Source organism: Carlito syrichta, unplaced genomic scaffold (assembly GCF_000164805.1).
Source record: "Carlito syrichta isolate Samal-C Ts95f unplaced genomic scaffold, Tarsius_syrichta-2.0.1 Scaffold315142, whole genome shotgun sequence".
Taxonomy (NCBI): domain Eukaryota; kingdom Metazoa; phylum Chordata; class Mammalia; order Primates; family Tarsiidae; genus Carlito; species Carlito syrichta.
The window spans coordinates 181,894-201,612 of record NW_007259238.1 but is presented as its reverse complement, the minus strand read 5'-3'; the positions used below and the strand labels follow the sequence as shown (position 1 = coordinate 201,612).

The 19,719-nt window shown below is 44.3% G+C and overlaps 2 protein-coding genes across 3 annotated transcripts in view; one reads left to right on the top strand and one right to left on the bottom strand.

Annotated features, from left to right (window-relative positions):
* The window catches only part of HTRA4 (HtrA serine peptidase 4), a gene marked incomplete at its 5' end in the record, with an annotated part of 15,268 nt that extends 841 nt beyond the window's left edge, over window positions 1–14,427 (top strand). The window contains 8 exons of the mRNA XM_008072352.2: window positions 710–809; window positions 2,747–2,951; window positions 3,991–4,185; window positions 4,584–4,616; window positions 7,575–7,689; window positions 8,100–8,157; window positions 8,876–8,971; window positions 14,203–14,427. Coding sequence (XP_008070543.2) covers window positions 710–809; window positions 2,747–2,951; window positions 3,991–4,185; window positions 4,584–4,616; window positions 7,575–7,689; window positions 8,100–8,157; window positions 8,876–8,971; window positions 14,203–14,368 — 968 coding nt within the window. The remainder of the gene's footprint in view (window positions 1–709; window positions 810–2,746; window positions 2,952–3,990; window positions 4,186–4,583; window positions 4,617–7,574; window positions 7,690–8,099; window positions 8,158–8,875; window positions 8,972–14,202) is intronic.
* Window positions 14,428–17,581: 3,154 nt separating this feature from the next.
* Window positions 17,582–19,719, bottom strand: part of TM2D2 (TM2 domain containing 2) — a 9,683-nt gene continuing 7,545 nt past the window's right edge. The window contains exons 4-5 of one of the 2 annotated variants that reach the window (XM_008072351.2): window positions 17,863–18,110; window positions 17,582–17,771 (exon numbers count right to left, since the gene is read on the bottom strand). In XM_008072351.2, the coding sequence (XP_008070542.1) occupies window positions 17,897–18,110 (214 nt within the window). In that variant the 3' untranslated portion in view covers window positions 17,582–17,771; window positions 17,863–17,896. Of the gene's footprint in view, window positions 18,111–19,719 lie in introns of both variants that reach the window. The other variant, XM_008072350.2, reaches the window with a different exon arrangement.

The following is a 19,719-nucleotide window of genomic DNA, read 5'->3' as shown; positions in this document are numbered from 1 at the left end:
AACAAATTGGCTGAAGTCAAATGAAGAAATTACCAGCCTTGTATGTAAAATACTGCTCTCCCCCCCCCCAAAAAAAATGTTTTGTAGAGGCTGGGTCTCGCTGTGTTGCTCAGGCTGGTCCTGAACTTTTGGCCTCAAGAGTTCCTCCCTCCTCAACCTTCCAAAGCACTGGGATTACAGGCATGAGCCACTGTGCTGGCCGTTACCTTATCTATTTATTTATTCATTTATTTTTTGAGTTGAAATCTCACTCTGTCGTCCAACCTGTGCGACAGGTTTTTATGCAGTGGCACACTCACAGCCACTGCAGCTTCGCCCTGCTGGGCTCCGGCAGTCTTCCTCCTCAGTCTTTCAAGTAGCCAGACTGCAGGCGCGCGCTAGCACTTCTGGCTAATTTTTGACTTATTGTAGAGATGAGGTCTCGCCAAGTTGCCCAGGCGGGTCTCTAACCCGCGGGCTCAGGCAGTCCACTCGCCTCGGACTCCCAAAGTGCCGGGATTACAGGCTGAGCCACCGAGCTCGGCCTACAAATATTTTTCCAACCATGATGACAGGTCTGGTTCCCTCAAGGTATATTCTTAAAGGCCGCACAGGAGGGGAAGGCGGGGAACAGTGGAGAGTGGGAAAAGAGAGGCGATAGAGATGTGGGATAGGAGGTCTGATGCGGTTAGGGAGCCTGTCCCCCCAAGCCTGGAGCGTTTCTTCACAGGGACCAGCAGGGCGGGCCGGCTCAGGAGCCGGTACAACTTCATCGCCGCGGTGGTGGAGAAGGTGGCGCCGGCAGTGGTTCACCTGCTGCTGTTCCAAAGGTAAAGGAGGCCGGAGGGGGACGTCCACTACCTCGCTGATGGGTTCTGAGTGCCTGCCTGCTTCGGGCCCTTTACAAGCATCATTTAATAAAAGCAACACAAACAGCCAACACCCCCCACCATCACCGCAAAACAACCCCCCCTCCCCAAAAAAAACAGCTTCGAGGAAACCCAGGCTTAAAGAGGCTAGATATCTGCTCAAGGTCATTTAGTCTAAGGATCCTGGCTTCCAAATCTGAGCAACTCCTGTGCCTGAAGTGGCTGGCATTTTTCTCTCTCATCTCTCACAGACAAAATTTAAGGTAGGATGTAAGAGACAGTGAGTGTTACACCTGCCCATGTGCCTGCTGCACGAAAAGAGCCAATGTAGGGGGACAGTACAACTGTAATTGAGAAAGTTTAATAATCGCAAAGCAGCTGATTGTAGATATTTCTCAAATCTGCCTCTTTGAGAATTTTAGGCTAGGGTGTTTGTTTTTTTCCTTTTTGTAGGGAGGGGGTTTTGCTATGTTGCCCAGGTGGGTTTTGGACTCCTGGCTTCAAGCGATTCTCCCATGTCAGACTCCCAAAGTGATGGGGTTACAGGCACGAGCTACTGCACCCAGCCTAGGGTAGGGTTTTAAAAAAATAATTTGGGAGGCTGAGGTGAGTGGATTGCCTGAACCCGCGGGTTCGAGACCCGCCTGGGCAACTTGGGGAGACCTCATCTTTACAATAAATCAAAAGATTAGCGGGCGTGGTAGCGCGCGCCTGTAGTTCCAGCTACTTGGAAGGCTGAGGAGGAAGGATCGCCAGAGCCCAGCAGGTCGAGGCTGCGGTGGCCGGGAGCGGCCACTGCACTCCAGTCTGGGTGACAGAGTGAGACTCCAACTAAAAAATAATAATAATAATAATAATAATAATAATTTGGTAGGCGGGGGCTAGGGAATAGGCACTGCTGATTGGTTGGGGATAAAGTCATGGAGGTGCTGAAAATGGTCTTCCTGGCAGAGCCGGTTTCTGGGTGGGCTGGGGGCAGTCACAGGACCAGTGGAGTCAGTTCCTTGGTATGGGTCACAGGTTTGGGTGGGGTCTGTTGGTCCACCTGAATGCAAAGTCTGAAAATTATCTCAAAAACCAGTCTTAGGCTTATGTCATCTGCAGGAGCAATTGAGGAAGTTACACATTGTGTGAATAGTGGTTGTTTAACTATGGAAGGTATGTGGGAGGGTCTTACGCTGATCAAACTTCCGGATGCCATCAGGGAGGTCTGCATGACCTAAGAGCTCATTGTTACTTAAGAGAAAATAAGCTTATCAACCAGCTACTCATCTCCCCTTTGACCCCCTCTCCCCGCCGGGGCTCAGGACACATGACAGAATACTGGCCCCTATTGCAATCCTAACCTTGTGCCTTTTTATCAATTTTATGAAGGTGTTTTTACAACAGTGATGGCAGTGTCGTAGGCATCTTGATGGTGACCTTGCCCACCCCTCTCGTCTGCATGCAAGGAAACCCAGACCCAGAAAGCAGGATTAATTTGTCCACTACAAAGCTGGCTTAGTGGAAATAAGCCAGAACCAGAGCGCTTTGACTCCCTCCTTTCAGGGCCCTTGATATCTCGGCACTAGGCCCACTTTGCCCACAGTGTTAGGATTAGGTTGGCTTCTCTGCAGCGGAGGACCCATGGGTTGCCGCACTGACCAGCTCTGAAGAAGGCGGCAGTGTCCCAGGAAAAGGATAGCTGGAACTGGCTCTCAGCCATGTTCACAAGAGATGGCCAGGGCACCGTCCATGCAGAGTCCACAGACACATGGAGAAAATAAAAACACACAGGGAAGAGTAACACGTCTAAGAAAACTGTCATGGGGATGTGTTCAATAAATGTGAGGCTCACAGACTGGCTACATCCCCTGATTTTCCTGCCCTCTGTTTATACTCCTGCCTTGTGGAGACAGGTCGCCTCTCAGCAGCAAGGACATTCCCACTTCCAGTGGCTCTGGGTTCATTGTATCTGAGGATGGGCTCATCATCACCAATGCTCATGTCATCACGAATCAGCAGCGGATTCAGGTAGAGCTCCAGAGTGGGGTCCAGTATGAGGCCACTGTCAAGGACATCGACCATAAATTGGATCTCGCCCTGATTAAGATTGAGCCAAATGTGAGTGTCTGAGGGCTGAATCCCAAGCCTGTGTATTTGGGGATTTTCATCTACTGGCTGATATTTTCTTTCCCACTTTGCTCCCACACATCTTTTCTTTTCTTTTTCTTTTTCTTTTTTTTGAGTTGAAGTCTCTGTTGGCCAGGCTGGTGTGCAGTGGCATGCTCACGGTCACTGCAGCTTTGACCTCATGGATTCTGGCGATCCTTCTGCCTCACCCTTCTAAGTAGCCGGAACTACAGGCACGCGCTACCATGCCGGGCTAATTTTTAAAATTTATTGTAGAGATGAGGTCTCACGTTGCCCAGGATGGTCTCGAACCAGCAGGCTCAGGCAATCCTCTCATCTCGGCCTCCCAAAGTGCTGAGATTACAGGCTTGAGTCACCGCGCCCGGCCCCACACATCTTTTCTATCTAATATTTGTTTTTTTCTGATTTCTGTCTTCTTCACTTCCTCTTTTATTTTCTTCCATCTCTGTCTGTACATTCCTAACAATTTCTATTAACTATCGATCGGACTTTTTTTCCCTCCTGCAACTCCTTCAAATAGATACTGTTTCTGGGAAAATTATTTCTCTGATTGTTTTAGGCTACCAAAAATTACTGCAATGGATTCAAAGCTGCTAAGGAATACTTTGAGGTCCTTGCTATGCACACCAACCAACATTAACATGTGAGTCAGAGTGAGTCATAGTCTCACTCTGTTGTCCAGACTGAGTCAGAGTCTCACTCTGTTGTCCAGACTGGAGTACAGTGGCATGATCATGGCTCACTGCAGCCTTCACCTTCTGGGCTCAGGCGATCATTTTAGACCTTAGGGCTGATCCTGATCACCAAGTGGGAGCTTGGTGGTAGTTGAGCTTTGAGGAAGAAGTAGAAGGCAGTTGTAGAACCTGGGTGGGCGGTGCTTCTTAGACAGTAAGGGCCAAAATGGTGGAGATGGTGTCATATATATGTTAGACACCCACATGGGCCAATTCTGCTCTTGATTTATTCTTCACCCTTTTTGTCCTTTTCCTCTGTGCTTGACCTTGTGCAGACTGACCTTCCTGTGTTGCTGCTGGGAAGATCATCTGACCTTCGTGCTGGAGAGTTCGTGGTGGCCTTGGGCAGTCCATTTTCTCTGCAGAACACAGTGACCGCAGGAATTGTCAGTACTACACAGCGAGGGGGCAAAGAGCTGGGCCTGAAGGATTCAGACATAGACTACATCCAGACTGATGCCATAATTAATGTAAGACACTTAAGAGGTCCATCTGCAGCTTATAAGACACCGGCAGGACAGTGAGAAGATGTCAGGGTGACTTCTTTTCCCTTGGGTCTTTTAGAGATTTGCAGAGTTCAGTTATATCCCCACGGGAGAAATGGAATGGCATGCTGTTAGAGTGCAGCCTATGTGATGTGATCATTGGCATCTGTGATATTGGGTGGTCTCCCAGGGTCTGTTATAGAGGTCACCTCGGCTGTAGAAGGTGGTGGCGACAGAGGCGCAGTTTTACCTAGCTTGAGGGAACAAGAGCTCACGATAGCAGGCTGCTTTAGGTAAAGCCCTTTGGGAGCTATGTATAAATGACATGGAGAAATATATTCATTACTGGCTTTACTGACAGCTTTTTCACATTCTGTCTCTAGCACGGGAATTCTGGGGGACCTCTGGTGAACTTGGTAAGTGACCACTTTGCTTGCTGTTTCATGTTTCTAACTAATTTCCAAAGACTTTACTTTCCATGATGCAGACTTGGGTGCTGCTCTTGTGTAGAGAGCTATGGGATGGTACTTTTCTATCCCTGGATCTTAAGTAAATGGTTAGGAAAAATTCCAGATTGATGATGGTTTTATCATTCTAGTGAGTGATCTCATCCCAGTGAAGGCACCAGGATTCTGGCTCTGGCTTACTTCGAAACCTCCCTCTTCAGAATGTTTCTGTGTTCATTGACTACTTACCAAAAGCCTTGGATATTAAGCCCAGATTGATGCCAAATGACCAAGTGTGTCATGTCATGTCAACCCTTGAAGACCCTCTGTTGCTGCAGATTAAGAACTGCCCCTCATCTAAAAATGCTAATTACATAATATGGTCTGTTCGGGCTTTTGGTCTAGACTTGCTTACAGATGAGAGAAAAGCCACAACCAGAATCCACTGCTCGTGTGCATCTCATCCTTAAAATTTATGCAGCATTTCTAGTGTAAATGTTAGGGTTTTGGTTGTTCAGATACATGTGGAAACATAAGAGAGTGCAGGGCTGTTTGACACACCATCTGTGATCATGCTGAGTCCCTTTGAGCTGACTGCTTTTGATTCTCTTTAAATGTTACATTTGCTTTTTTGTTGTTGTTGAGTCGGACTCTTACTCTATTGCCCAGGCTGGAGTGCAGTGGTATGCTTACAACCACTGCAGCCTCAACCTGCTGGGCTCAGGCAATCCTTCCATCTCAGCCTTCCAAGTAGCTGGAATTATAGGCACGCGCCATCATGCCCGGCTACTTTTTTGATTTATTGTAGAGGTGAGGTCTCGCCAAGTTGCCCAGGCTGGTCTCAAACCCATGGGGTCAGGCAATCCTCTTGCCTTGGCCTCCCAAAGTGCTGGGATTATAGGCTTGAGCCACTGTGCCCGGACACATTTGCTTTTAGAACGAATTGTATGTAAAATTATTGAGTGCTTTTTTTCTTTTTTGAGTCAGGGTCTCACTCTTGTCATCTAAGTTGGAGTGTAGTGGCATGATCATGGCTCACCATAGCCTTGACCTCTGAGGCTCAGGAGGTCTTCCCTCCTCAGCCTCCTGAGTAGCTGGGACTATAGGCATACACCACCATGTCCAACTAATTGTTTGATTTTTTTGTCAAGACGAAGTCTTGCTCTGTGGCCCAGGCTGGTCTCAAACCTCTAGGCTCAAGCAATCCTTCTGCTTTGGCCTTCCAAATTGTTGGGATTACAGGCACGCGCCATCATGCCCGGCTAATTATTTATTTATTGTAGAGCCACTGCGCCTAGCTGAGTGCTTTTTACTCATAGCATTGCATGTTTTTTTCGTTGTTGTTGTTATTTTGAGTTGGAGTCTCATTCTGTTGTCCAGGCTGGAGTGCAGTGGCACACTCATGGCCACCGCAGCCTCGACCTGCTGGGCTCAGGTAATCCTTCTGCCTCAGCCTTCCAGGTAGCTGGAATTACAGGTGCACGCCATCATGCCTGGCTAATTATTTATTTATTTATTGTAGAGATGAGGTCTTGCCAAGTTGCCCAGGCTGGTCTCAGACCCATGAGCTCAGGCAATCCTCCCACCTTGGCCTCCCAAAGTGCTGGGATTATAGGCATGAGCCACCATGCCCAGCGCATTGCATGTTTTTTTTTTCTTTTGAGTTGGAGTCTCTATTGCCCAGCTGGAGTGCAGTGGCATGCTCACTGCCACTCCAGCGTCGACCTGCTGGGTTCTGGAGATCCTTCCGCCTCAGCCTTCCAAGTAGCTGGAATTATAGGTGCGCACTACCAGGCCCAGTTAATTTTTGATTTATTGTAGAGATGAGGTCTCACCAAGTTGCCTGGACTGGTCTTGAACTGTGGACTCAGGCAATCCACTCACCTCGGCCTCCCAAAGTGCTGGGATTACAGGCTGAGCCACTGAGCCCAGCCCTGCGTGCTTTTTTAATCCTTGCCTCCTTCATTAGACGATGAGTTTACTAGAACAGAATTTCAGGCCACACTCCAGTCATAATGAATTATAATCTGTATTTTATAAACAAATTGCTGTTTTGAAGAGACAGGGTCTTGCTCTGTTGCCGTGTGAGGTGCTGTGGCATGATCATGGCTCACTGTAACCACCAACTCCTGGGTTCAAATGGTCCTCCCACCTTGGCCTCCCAAGTAGCTGGAACTACAGGTGTGTACCACCATGTCTGGCTAATTAATAAATTTTTTTTTGGTAGACACTTGGTCTTACTATGTTGTCCAGGCTGATCTCAAACTCCTGGGATCAAGTGATCCTCCCACCCCAGCCTCCCAAAGTGCTGGAATTACACATGCCCAGCCTATATTTTAATATGATCAGAAATATTTTTCTATCCTTTTCATTACCTAACAAAGGCTAAAGGATGATGAAGTGCATTAAAAGGAAAGTATTTTCTACCTCATCTCTTAGTTTAGCAGAGCTTTGTTCCCAAAATTTTGCTAATTCTTCTGATTAGTGTTGATGAAGTGTTACTGACACTCCAACAGCTTTTTGCCTTTTTCCATGTTTAGTTTTAGTTTCATATAAGTAATAAAAAGACAACTACTCCTTGTTTTCTTATCTATGTCAAAATACAAACTGCGGCTCACTTTTAAAATCAATGAAACTTACTAAAGGAAAAAGTGGGCTCAAGTTTAAAAACGAAAAATCCTCAGTAGCCTTGACCCTTTGTCCCTGAGAAGACAGTAACTTCTGCACATGGGCAGCCCCCCTTTGCTGACCTGACACACAATTTGCCTTATAAATTTGCCCATGGCTCTCTGTTAAAGAAGTACACATTTCCTCTTACCCCTCTGTTTTCTGACCCTAAGTGACTAGCTTCACTCCTTCCATTGCTTGTCCTGGTTTTGCATTGTTCAGTTTGCAAACCTTCGTGACTGATGTCTCCTCCCTTGCCAGGATGGTGATGTGATTGGCATAAATACATTGAAGGTAACTGCAGGAATCTCCTTTGCCATTCCCTCAGATCGAATTAGACAGTTCTTGGCAGAACACCATGATCGCCAGTTGAAAGGTAAAGGGAGCTGGAATTTTTTGGTCTCCTCTTGGGTTTTTCAGGAGCACCCAATCTTTTGTGGAGACAGCCGTTTGAGTCCTGTAGACTACTGGGTCACTGGTTCTCAGTTCCTATAATGATGGCTTGGGTGCAATAATGGGGAACTAGACACGAAACTAAGCTTGAGTTGTACCCAGACATATTAAGTTTGAGCTAAGGTGGAAATGCAATCTGTGGGCTAGAGGTGGGGAGGGGGGTGGGAGGAATGTATGTGCTAATGACAAAGGTTCCCCAAAGCATGTGTTTCATGGGGGTGGCCTGAAAGGGCAGCGATAACAGCAAAGAGATTCTGGAACTCGGTGTCTTTTAAGCTCTGCCAAAAGGAAAGAAGTTTGTTGTCAGTGACACATCATCACTTTCCTTTCCAGGAAAGGCTCTTTCACAGAAGAAATATCTGGGTCTGCGAATGCTGCCCCTCACTATGAAGTAAGCACGAGCTTGAATATGTCTAGGCTGTTTTTCATATGTCTGGGTTGTTTTTCAGGGGCAAAAGCCATGGCTGGACAATTTTTTTTTTAGTTAGTGTGTCACTCTGTTACCCAGGCTGGAGTACAGTGGCATGTTCATAGCCAACGCAGCCTCAACCACCTGGGGTCAGGCAATCCTTCTGCCTCAGCCTTCCAAGTAACTGGAACTACAGGTGTGCACCACCAGGCCTGGCTAATTTTATGGTTTATTGTAGAGATAAGGTCTCGCCATGTTGCTCAGGCTAGTCTTGAACTCCTGAGCTCAGGCAATCCTCTTGCCTCTGCCTCTCAAAGTGCTGGGATTATAGGTGCGAGCCACCGCGCCCAGCTGGCTGGACAGTCTTAACAGAAAAGTTGGAGTATTTGGACTGCAGCTAGGTCCTCTTGTGGCCATAGGCCTTATTTGTCTCAGGACGTATCTGCCTCTGCCTGCGTCAGTGTGAACTGCAGAGTTCCTTTCACTATTGGCTGTACTTTATACTATCTCGTGGTTCTAGGCTTTGGCATAGAGGATCAGAGTGCAGCCAGAAGGGGATTATTGTGACTGGCTTGATGGAATCCTCACCGGGCCCTGTGAGCCTTGAGCAGAACAGCCAGAGTAGCTACTAAAAGTTCCAGGCTTTTACCAGCCTCAGAAGATGAATTTACTATGTTTCCTAACCTTCCACTTCTCTTAGCCTTCTTCGAGAAATGAAAAGGCAAGACCCGGATTTCCCTGATGTGAATTCCGGGGTTTTTGTCTATGAAGTGATTCAAGGAACAGCTGCTGAAAGGTAAGAGAAGTGCAGGCCTTTGTCTATCCACCTTTATTTTTCCTAGATGTGTGCCATGGTGAATGCATGTAGGATTTAGACTTGCTCTGTCCAATGTGGTGGCCACTACCTACACACAGTGCATACTGAATATGTGAAATGTGGTCAGTGTGACTGAGGAACTGAATTTTAAGTTTTACTTAATTTTAATTAATTTAAACTAAAAAACCCAGAAGCAGTGTTGGCTGGGCATGGTGGCTCACGTCTGTAAATCCAGCACTTTGGGAGGCTGGGGTGGGAGGATCACTTGAGCCCAGGAGTTCAAGACCAGCCTGGACAACATAGTAAGTCCTTGTCTTTACAAAAAAAAATTTTTTTTTGAGTCTGAGTCTCACTCTGGTGCGCAGGCTGGAGTGCAGTGGCATGTTCATGGGCACCCCAGTGTTGACCTGCTGGGCTCTGGCAAGTCTTCTGTCTCAGCCTTCCAAGTAGCCAGAACTACAGGCACGCACAACCATGCCTGTCTAATTTTTTGATACATTGTAGAGATGAGGTCTCACCAAGTTGCCCAGGCTGGTCTTGAACCCCTCGGCTTAGGCAATCCTCTTGCCTCGGCCTTCCAAAGTGCTGGGATTAGAGGCTTGAGCCATCACACCTGGCCCAAAAGTTTTTAAAAAAAATTAGCTGGGCATGGTGGTGGATGCCTATAGTCCCAGCTACTCAGGAGGCTGAGGTGGAAGGATCGCCTGGGTCCAGGAGGTCGAGGCTGCAGTGAGCTATGATTGTGCCACTGCTCTCCAGCCTGGGCAACAGAGTGAGATCCTGACTCCAAACCAACCAACCAACCAGAAACAATGTAAAATATTTTTTTAGCCCAGGCATGGTGGCTCACGCCTATAATCCCAGCACTTTGGGAGGCCGAGGCAAGATGATTGGCTGAGCCCACAGGTTTGAGACCAGCCTGGGCAACTTGGTGAGACCTCATCTCCACAGTAAATTAAAAAATTAGCTGGGCATGGTGGCGCACCCCTATAGTCCCAGCTACTTGGAAGGCTGAAGTGGAAGGATTGCCTGAGCCCAGCAGGTTGAGGCTGCAGTAGCCATGAATGTGCCACTGCACTCTAGTTTGGGAGACGACAGAGTGAGACTCTGACTCAAAAAAACTTTTTAAAAATATACCTTTTTTGTTTAGAAAGAACTGCATTCCACTTTAATCACTGCATCGTATAAGGTATTATTATCAATGTATAGTAGTATCTTGGGGGTGTATGCTGTTTTGAGTGAATTTCGAAGACTTAGATAAGACAGTGTAAAATACCTATTAATAATTTTAAAAATAGTTGGGTGCGATGGCTCAAGCCTGTAATCCCAGTACTTTGAGAGGCCAAGATGAGGGGATTGCCCGAGCTCATGGGTTCGAGAATGACCTGGGCAACTTGGCAAAACCTCATCTCTACAATAAAAAAAAAATTAGCTGGGTGTGGTAGCACACGCCTATAGTTCCAGCTACTTGGAAGACTGAGGCAGAAGGATTGCCTCAGCCCAGCAGGTTGATGCTGGGGTGGCTGTGAGCGTGCCACTGCACAGAGTGAGACACTAACTCAAAAAAAAAATTTATACCCCACAATTTTAAAATAAAAAATGTTAAAAAATATATATAAAAAAATAAAATAATACTTATCACATGTTAATATGGTAATATTTTGGGTATATTTTGTTGAATAAGATATGTTATTATTTTTTGAGTTTGAGTCTTACTGAGTCTTACGCCCATATTGGAGTACAGTGGCACGCTCATTGTCACTGCAGCCTCAACCTGCTGGGTTCAGGTGATCCTTCCGGCCTCAGCCTTCCAAGTAGCTGCAACTACAGGCATGTACCACCTGGGCTCAGGCAATCCTCTAACCTTTGCCTCTCAAAGTGCTGGGATTACAGGCATGAGCTACCGTGTCTGGCCTAAATAAGATACGTTATTAAAATGAATTTAAACTGTTTAAAATTTTTTTAAAAATGTGCCTACCAGAAAATTTAAAATTGTCTATGTGGCTTGCATTACATTTCTATAGGACATTCTGATTTAGACTTGTATATTTGTAAAATCTTTTCTTCTTTTGGAGGGAGATAGTTCTCTATAGTCCAAGAACTCATAAGTTTAAGTTAATTTTGAAGAGAATTCCTAGATCTATCCTTTCAATATGAATAGTTACTATTAAGCTATTAAGTAATTGATAATGATTAGTTATTGGTATTAATAACTATTAACTATTGGTAGTTATTAAGAATAGGAAGAATCCAGAGTGTTAAACGTTTTAGTACATGTTTTAGTTGTTTTAAAATGCTTTTTTTCTTTGAACTCTGGATGACAGTATCAGAGGCCAGCTCTACAACCCATGTAGTAAGCAGCAGCTAGAACAGCCTCCTAGATAAGGTTCTCCAGCTGACTTCACTGCTGTTTTGAAACATTTCATACGAACTACTGAGGTTGCTTTCCTACAAATATGATTCTCCTGGGTTTCTGTCTTGTACTTCTTCATGACCTCTCTCTCACTGTTTTGGTTAGATTATGGCAACGCTTTCACTAGGGGGAAAGAAATAACAGGGCAATAATTGTTTAGCATGCTAGGTGTTTGCTCTCATGTTACTAAATTTGGCTTGTCCCAGGCTTTTCTAGATTTTCCTAGTTCCTCCCTTTCTCCAACCCCCCTTTCCCTTGTTTTTAACTTCTGGTTCAAGGCCAAAGCTATTTTTTCAGCTAAGTCCCTGCTACTCAAAATATGGTCTCTAGATCAGGAACATTAGATTCAGCTGGAGCTTGCTAGAAATGCAATCACAGGCACACTTTTGATCCACTGAATCAGAACCTTCATTTTAAACAAAACCTCCTGGTGACTCGTATGTATGTTAAAATGTGAGAGAATAGGCTGGCCGTGTTGGCTCAAGTCTGTGATCCCAGTACTTTGGGAGGCAGAGGCCAGAGGATTGCTGAGTTCAGGGGTTTAACACCAGTCTGGGCAACTTGACGAGACCTTGTTTCTACAATAAATCAAAAAAATTAGCTGGGCATGGTGGCATGCTCCTGTGAAGTTACTTAGAGGCTGAGGCAGAAGGATCACCTGAGCCCAGCAGGTTGAGGCTGCCAGGGCTTTGAGCGTGTCACTGCACTTCAGCCTGACGACTGTGTATGACTCTGACTCAAAAAAAAAAGGCGAATTACTGTTGGAAGACAGTGATAAAGAGAAATCCATTCTTTCTGGCTTTTACTAATTTAATTCCAAAAAATTTGGAATTAATTTTTGGAGGGCGGGCTCTTTGTACATTCGGAATTTGTTCCTCCAGATCAAACAATCAACTAAAGTTTTTATCTGGAAATTTTGAGAAGGTTGCATCACGATTTGTAGAAGAAATGCCCCGAGTTGTGGCAAACAGGTGACTGGTTCCTCACACCATGACAACGAACTTGTCCACACCCCACTGAGTGTTCAGCAGTTTTTTGACCCAAAACAACATGACCTCTCTGCCCCACCCTCCACATTCACCAGATTTAGTGACTTTTTTTGTATCCCTGGATGAAAAAAGTCCTCAAAGGAAAATGTTTTGTCGAGGTGAAGAGGTGAAACAAAAACAGAAGAGGCACTAAAAGCATCAAAATTGATGAGTTCCAAAATTGGAAAAAGCGTCTCAATAGGTGTACTGCATCAAATGGAGAGTACTTTGAAGGTGACTGAAACGTAAACATTTAAGAATACACAGTTTTTTATAAATAAATTCCTGAGTTTTTGGGTCCTCCCCATGTACCCAATTGTAGATAATAATTATAGACAATATTATAGATAATAAATAAAAGATTAGCCAGGTGTGGTGGCGTGCGCCAATAGTTCCAGCTACTTGGAAGGCTGAGGCGGAAGGATCGCCTAAGCTCAGCAGGTCGAGGCTGTGGTGGCAGGTGAGCATTCCACTGCACACCAGCCTGGGCAAGAGTGAGAGTCCAACTAAAAAGAAAAATGTTTCATATACTTGTATGTACCCTAACATCATTATGATATGTGTATTATTTTACTGAGGAAGCAGCTGTGGTACAGAGAGCAGAGATGTGGACCCTGGTTTAACCCTTCTGTGATCCTGCTTTTGTGTTTCTGAGAGGCAGAGTGACAGTAGCAGAAGATGGGCTTTCAAGTCTGAAAGATCCAGGATCAAATTCTACTTTAGCCTCTTACAAGTTGTGTGACACGAGAAAGGCCATTTATCCTGTCTGAGCCTTAGTGTCTCACATTTGGTGTGGGCTATCAGCAACAATTCACAGGTTTCTTTTTCTGTTTTTCTGCTCACAGCACTAGGATAAGGCATCCTTCTAAACTATCCTTGTTCTAAAGCTTTTCCTGCTTTCAGCTCTACATTCAAGCTTTTCTTCACATCCTCTTTCTTTACATTTCCTGTTTCTTTTTAAACTCCATGTATCTTGATAATACTACCAAATTATCATTCTTCCTTGAGTTTCCCATTTCTCTTACATGGTATGTCCTGGAGGTCATTTAATTTGATGTTCCTCTTCCAGCCTATTTTCACCTTTAAGACAAAGCATTAACATGGCTATTTACTGCAGTGTTTCATATTTGGAGGTGGCTTTTGCTTTTAGAATATATATTCTATGCAAAGCAGTTACATTGGAGACTGAATATAATCACAACTTTGGGAAAAGATGCCTAGAGCCATAGCTTTAAGTATTTAGACTTGGAAGGTTGACTGGTTTTTGATTTACTGGAAGCAGAAGGTCTATGATACGGCTTAGCACACTTTCCAGCTCCATAAACTTGCTTAAGATGGGCAAGTTGGTGGACTGTCCAAACCAAAAAGATCACAGTGTAACTGTCTGGGGAAAACGCGTGCTTGAGCCTTTCACTTTTGCTAGTGAGTCTGGGAGCATGCTTGAGGTTAACAGAGGTCAGAGATTAACTAAAAGCTAAACTTCCCATTCCAAACCAAATCCAATAAATGGGAGGAGTAAACGTCTTACATGATTCTGCTAGGATGTTAATTGTATAAAGGTAAGCAGTACTATTGTCCTGGTGATCTTGCAGCATATTTTCGAGCAGCCCTCAGATTTGCAAGGATTGAGGCTATTTCTGGTTTTCTGGTTTCTAGATTTAATGCCACCAAAACAGTAGTGCCACGAGAAAGGCATTACATTCCAGATGGGGATAAGTAAAACTCTTCTTGTAGTTTCATAATTCTTTTTCTTTTTTTCCCTCTCCTAGCTCTGGGTTGAGAGACCATGACGTGATTGTCAGCATAAATGGGCAACCTGTTACTACCACAACTGATGTTACTGAAGCTGTTAAGGACAGTGATTCCCTTTCCATCGTTGTTCGTCGGGGAAGTCAAACTTTGTTCCTGACTGTGACACCTGAAATAATTAATTAATTATCTTGCCTTAAAAAGAGATTACCTAACAAAACCAAAGTTATATTACCTGGTTTGTATTGAAGATGTGCCAAAAATGGTGAGGGGCTTTAGGAACTCTTTCTTCTAAGAAAAATGGACACTTTAAACACACACACACACACACACACACACACACACACACACACACCTTTAGGGATCATTAGGTTGAGAGTGCCATACTGCTGCTAAAAACCTTACTAAGCCAAGTGGAAGAAGGACATGGTGCCAGGAAGTCTGGCAGAACTGATAAAATTTTATTTAAAGATAGGAAACAACCAAAAACCAGGCACTGTTTCTAATTTAACCTTGAGAAAGGGATACTTTCTTAGCTCAAAACTTCTCCAACTAAATATAACATGCACATAGACAAATAGATCGATCTCCTACATGTTGAGAAGCAACCTGAATCGAGTGCAAAGGCCATCGATTTTTTAATAATCCTCTTTAGTGAGTTTTTCAGGTTGTATCACATTTGGCCAGGGTTTGTGGATACATAGAGGATGAGAAGTCAAGTTGAAAGTGACACTTGCAATTGTCATACAGGAATATTATCAGTGATTCTCAGACTATCACTCTAGCAATGGGAAAAACTTTTGTCTCCAACAGCTTTTCTGTGAGGGGGCCTTCTTCTATAACACAGTTTCTTCCAATAATTTACAGGCTTTTAGCTTTTTTTATTTTGAAGATAGAGGGTATAAGACTTTAAGCTTCTTAACCAAGCTCTTCCTCCAGATAAGAATGGTTTCAAGTCTTGGAGCTGCTAGAGTTTTTATTTTTATTTTTTATTTTTTGAGTTGGAGTCTCAGTGTCGCCCAGACTGGAGTACAGTGGCCGCTCCCAGCCACCGCAGCCTCGACCTGCCAGGCTCCGACGATCCTTCCGCCTCAGCCTTCCAAGTAGCTGGAACTACAGGCATGCGATACCACGCCCGGCTAATTTTTTTGATTTATTGTAGAGATGAGGTCTTGCCTGCCCAGGCGGGTCTCGAACTCGTGCGCTCAGGCAATCCACTCACCTCAGCCTCCCAAAGGTGCAGGATTACAGGCTGAGCCACCGAGCCTGGCCAGTTTTTTATTTTTTAAAGAAAACAACCTTTGATGCAATTTATGAATATCTTTAGGGGATTAAAAAAAGTGTGAGATGAGGTAAGACTTGATAAGGTTTAAAGTAGTGATTTATTTTGGGTAAGAGTTTAACTTTAGTTTCTGTTTTCTAGACTTTCTTTAGAAGTGAGGTGTTTTTTGTTTTGTTTTAAAATATGGCATCCTTGAACCTCCTATGCAAACTTTTATGTACATGTGCATTTTTCTGGGGAGAGGGTCTCATTTCTTCATGACTCACAATAGTTTAAAAACTACTTTCTTAGGGTATAGAGGTTACAAATTCAGAGTCTACCAACTGTTTCTGCTATAAGCAAGGTTAAGGTCAGTGTGAACTTTCAAGACAGAACAGAAAATATTTTAATTTTTTTTACACAGTTGTCACTTTTAAAAATATAAGAACTATAATCATATTAATCAGGGGTGATAAAGCAGAAATAATTAGGAAAGCTGCTACAAAATGTAGTCTGTATCTAGGGAAGCTATCTTAACTATGATTCTTGGTCTTTAATTATCATGAGGTAAATGCTGAGTGAGGTCTATCTCGATTGTTTCTAGAATTTTTAAGTTTTTCTAAATAACAGGCTTTTCATTTGACTTGGCCATAAAAGTCCACCTTTTATTTTATAATTAATAGTTCTTTTTTGGGCATGATGGCATGTGCCTGTGGTTCTAGCTACTTGGAAGGCTGAGGCTGAAGGATCGCCTGAGCCCAGCAGTGGAGGCTGCGGTGGCCAGGAGCGTGCCACTGCCCTTTAGCCTGGGTGACAGAGTGAGACTCCAACTAAAAAAAAAAAAAAAAAAGTTCTTTTTAACTTAGATTGCAAAGGATGGGAGTTGAGTTTCTGAAGCCACTTATAATTCGGTATATTTCCTCTTATTCCCAGTGATTTGGGAATGCAAAAGCTTGATCAGGTCCCTTTCTGACTACTGTAGCCCACAGTGACGGCATTTATTACTGTGCTTATTCTGAGAATGTGTTCAGCTTCTCACTGTCTCTGTAAATCACATCCTAAGCAGGAGTGTGTTTTTTTTTCCAAGGTCATGAGGCTCCTCACTTTATTGTAACTAATTGTGAAGAATAGTTTTACGGAAACTTGTATGAAATATTTTTTATCAGCCTATAACATGGGTTCCATAAACTGGTAAATGCTAATCTTTAGATAGGACAATTCTGCCAAGAGGAATAGCTCAACTTACATGTCTAATAGTGCTGGCTTTCAAAACATAACTGGAATGAAGAAATTATTACACTGCATATACTGCCTTTGGAGCATAGTATTGGTGAGACAATAGGGTTTGTTAACAGGGTGGTTTGGGCCAGGGGCAGTGCCTCACGCCTATGAGCCCAGCACTTTGGGAGGCTGAGGTGGGAGGATGGCTTGAGCCCAAGAGGTCGAGGCTGGGTGAACCGTGATCATGCCACTGCACTCCAGACTGGGCGATACAATGAGACCCCTACTCAAAAAAAAAAAAAAAAAAAAAAAAAAAAAAGGATGGTTCATTTCAAATGCCTAGCTTTCTGCAAATCAAATATAATTTTGAATTTCACTCTCCCTAATGAAAATACTCAGACAGCACTCCAGGTTGGCAAAATTTATTCTTCATTTTAAATTCAGAATTTCAGTGTGTGTTAAAATCCACGGCCATTTCTACTTCTGCTGAAGATTTTCATTGGCTCAGCTTCACATCCCCTCTGCATGAAGACTCAGGGTCACAAAAGGCACGTGGATAAAAATATTCACTTTGCTCATTCTGTCAAGTCCACTTGCTTCAAAAGATTGAAGACATAGCAATGTACAGAAATAAAGAGAATGGAAATCCTTTTGCAGCTTATAAATTAGTCCCGGCTGGGCATGGTGGCTCAAGCCTGTAATCCCAGCACTTTGGGAGGCCGAGGTGAGGGGACTGCCTGAGCCCAAGGGTTCAAGAATAGCCCAGGCAACCTGGTGACACCTCATCTCTACACTAAATAAAAAAAAAAAAAATAGCTGGGCTTGGTAGCGCGTGCCTCTAATTCCGGTTACTTGGAAGGCTGAGGCAGAAGGATTGCCTGAGCCCAGCAGGTCGAGGCTGTGGTGGCCGTGAGCATGCCACTACACTCCAGCCTGGGCGACGGAGTGAGACTCCAATTCAAGAAAAAAAAGTTAATCCCTGTCTTTTATGTTTGGTACATGAGGAAGGGTACACATTTGAGTCCCACAACACTGTTTGCTTGTCATTTCTAGTCTGAGGGAAATTCTGGGTTGAAAATCCAAAGTCCAAAGAAGTCTCCTTATCCCCTGTCCTCCAAAGAGAAAAAGAAAGGTCAAGTCTGATATCAAAGAAAACATTTGAGCCTGTAGGGATGAATTCAGGAGCCCGAACTCTCACCTGCCTCCCTGGGTCACGATGGCCGCCGCTCTTTTTAGTAAACAGTGCACCAGTTGCTGCCGTCACTTGGCATCAGCCCTCCAGTAATAAGCAAAATAAGGTCAACAAACCACCAAATCCCAAGTCCTCCAAGTGTCAACAGCTTCCCTACTGCTGTGCCAGTGTGCCCCAAACAGAATCGATCCACTCCAAAGCATCCCAGGAAGAAGGAGTATAATAAAGTGGTTATGAAGTAATGTCCAGTGTACCTAGACAGAAGGGATGAAAAGGAAGAGGTTTTACCACATGGAGATTAAAACACTTAAAGATGAGTGAATTTAACATAAGTGAAGAGATGTGCAGTCCCCACACCTCCATGGCTACTTATCCTCCATTTATATTCTTTTATGACATGGTCATGTGGGTAAGAGGCCCAGGAAAAAGCAAAGTTTATTATACTCATAGGTTCTAGAGACAGGAGGGATGCCGTACCATACAGGGCCACATGACACAGGGTAGTCAGAAGACAGGAACCAGGGGCAGGTTTTGGCCTGTGCCTTTATTAGGGTTTCTGCAGGAAAGGCAGAGCTGGGCGGGCAGATAGTTCAAGAGTGGCTAGTCTGAATCATTTCAGCGGGCTAGGCTATCAGGTGTTCCTGTATTGCCTGGCACCTGGCCCTGGGATGATTAGGCAGAGGGATGCTGTCTCCTGGGTGTGCAGACCAGCTATAGGGGGTATGTTTCCGGACTGGTTAGTCTGCATATCAAAGATGTACCTGGGCCCTTTGCTGCCTCTAAGAAATGACTAGCCTCGGAGGGACAGTTTCTCCCCAACCAGAAAGGTTTTTTTTTTAAGATGTCAAATATCATAATACATAAATGAAAAAAAAAATTTTTTTTTTTTACAATTCACTTTACTCCCTGCCCAAAATCTCTAGATGGTCTACTGTCTTAATAGAGTACTCGCTCAGATGTGAAGGATCTCTAAGAAAAATGCTGACTTCTGCAGAGTTAGATTAGACAAGAAGTTATTAATTACATCTGCACATTAGGCATCGTGGAGCTGGGGCTGCCATCCTCCCCCTATCTTTTTCTGAGGCTCAGTGTCTTTCTCTGAGTATAGTTCTTTACAGAAGCATAGTCCTGAATGAACACTTGATCGCTATACCCTCTCCTGTTTTGTGGTAGTTAAAGGTGAGGACTTCTTCATAAGGCTTCTATCCTTACACACTGCAGACCCCACTGCTCTAATATGTTCTCTAAACACCACCACAGACTTTACATTAGGAACAGTGTAAGGGAATTCTGTGCCCTCAAGAAGAATATGCAGAAGTGACCTCAATGACCTCTTTAACCATAAGATAATCTGATTTGCTGAGTGAGAAGCCCACAATTGTCATAATAAAACCTTTAATCCTTGAATACTAAGGCAGTTTTCACAGAATTTATGCCTAGCATAGGAATTCTGGAGCTAAATCATCTGGTTCAGTCCCTTCATTTTGTAGATGAAGGATAGACTCTGCGTTCCCAAAAGCACTTAGCTAATTAGTGAAGGGGATATTTACAACTTACAACTTCTGGTTTTGAGTCCAGTGTTCTTTCTGCCACAAACACATTGCCTCTGTAGTAGATTATGCACTGTAGTAATCAGTTTCTCTTTGGCACTTAAAAGTAACATCAAAAATTTACAAGGGGCCAGGTTTGGTGGCTCAGCCTGTAATCCCGGCAATTTGGGAGGCCGAGGCAAGTGGACTGCCTGAGCCTGTGGGTTCGAGACCAGCCTGGGCAACTTAGCGAGACCTCGTCTCTACAATAAATAAAAAATTAGCTGGGCATGGTGGCATGCGCCTGTAGTTCCAGCTACTTGGAAGGCTGAGG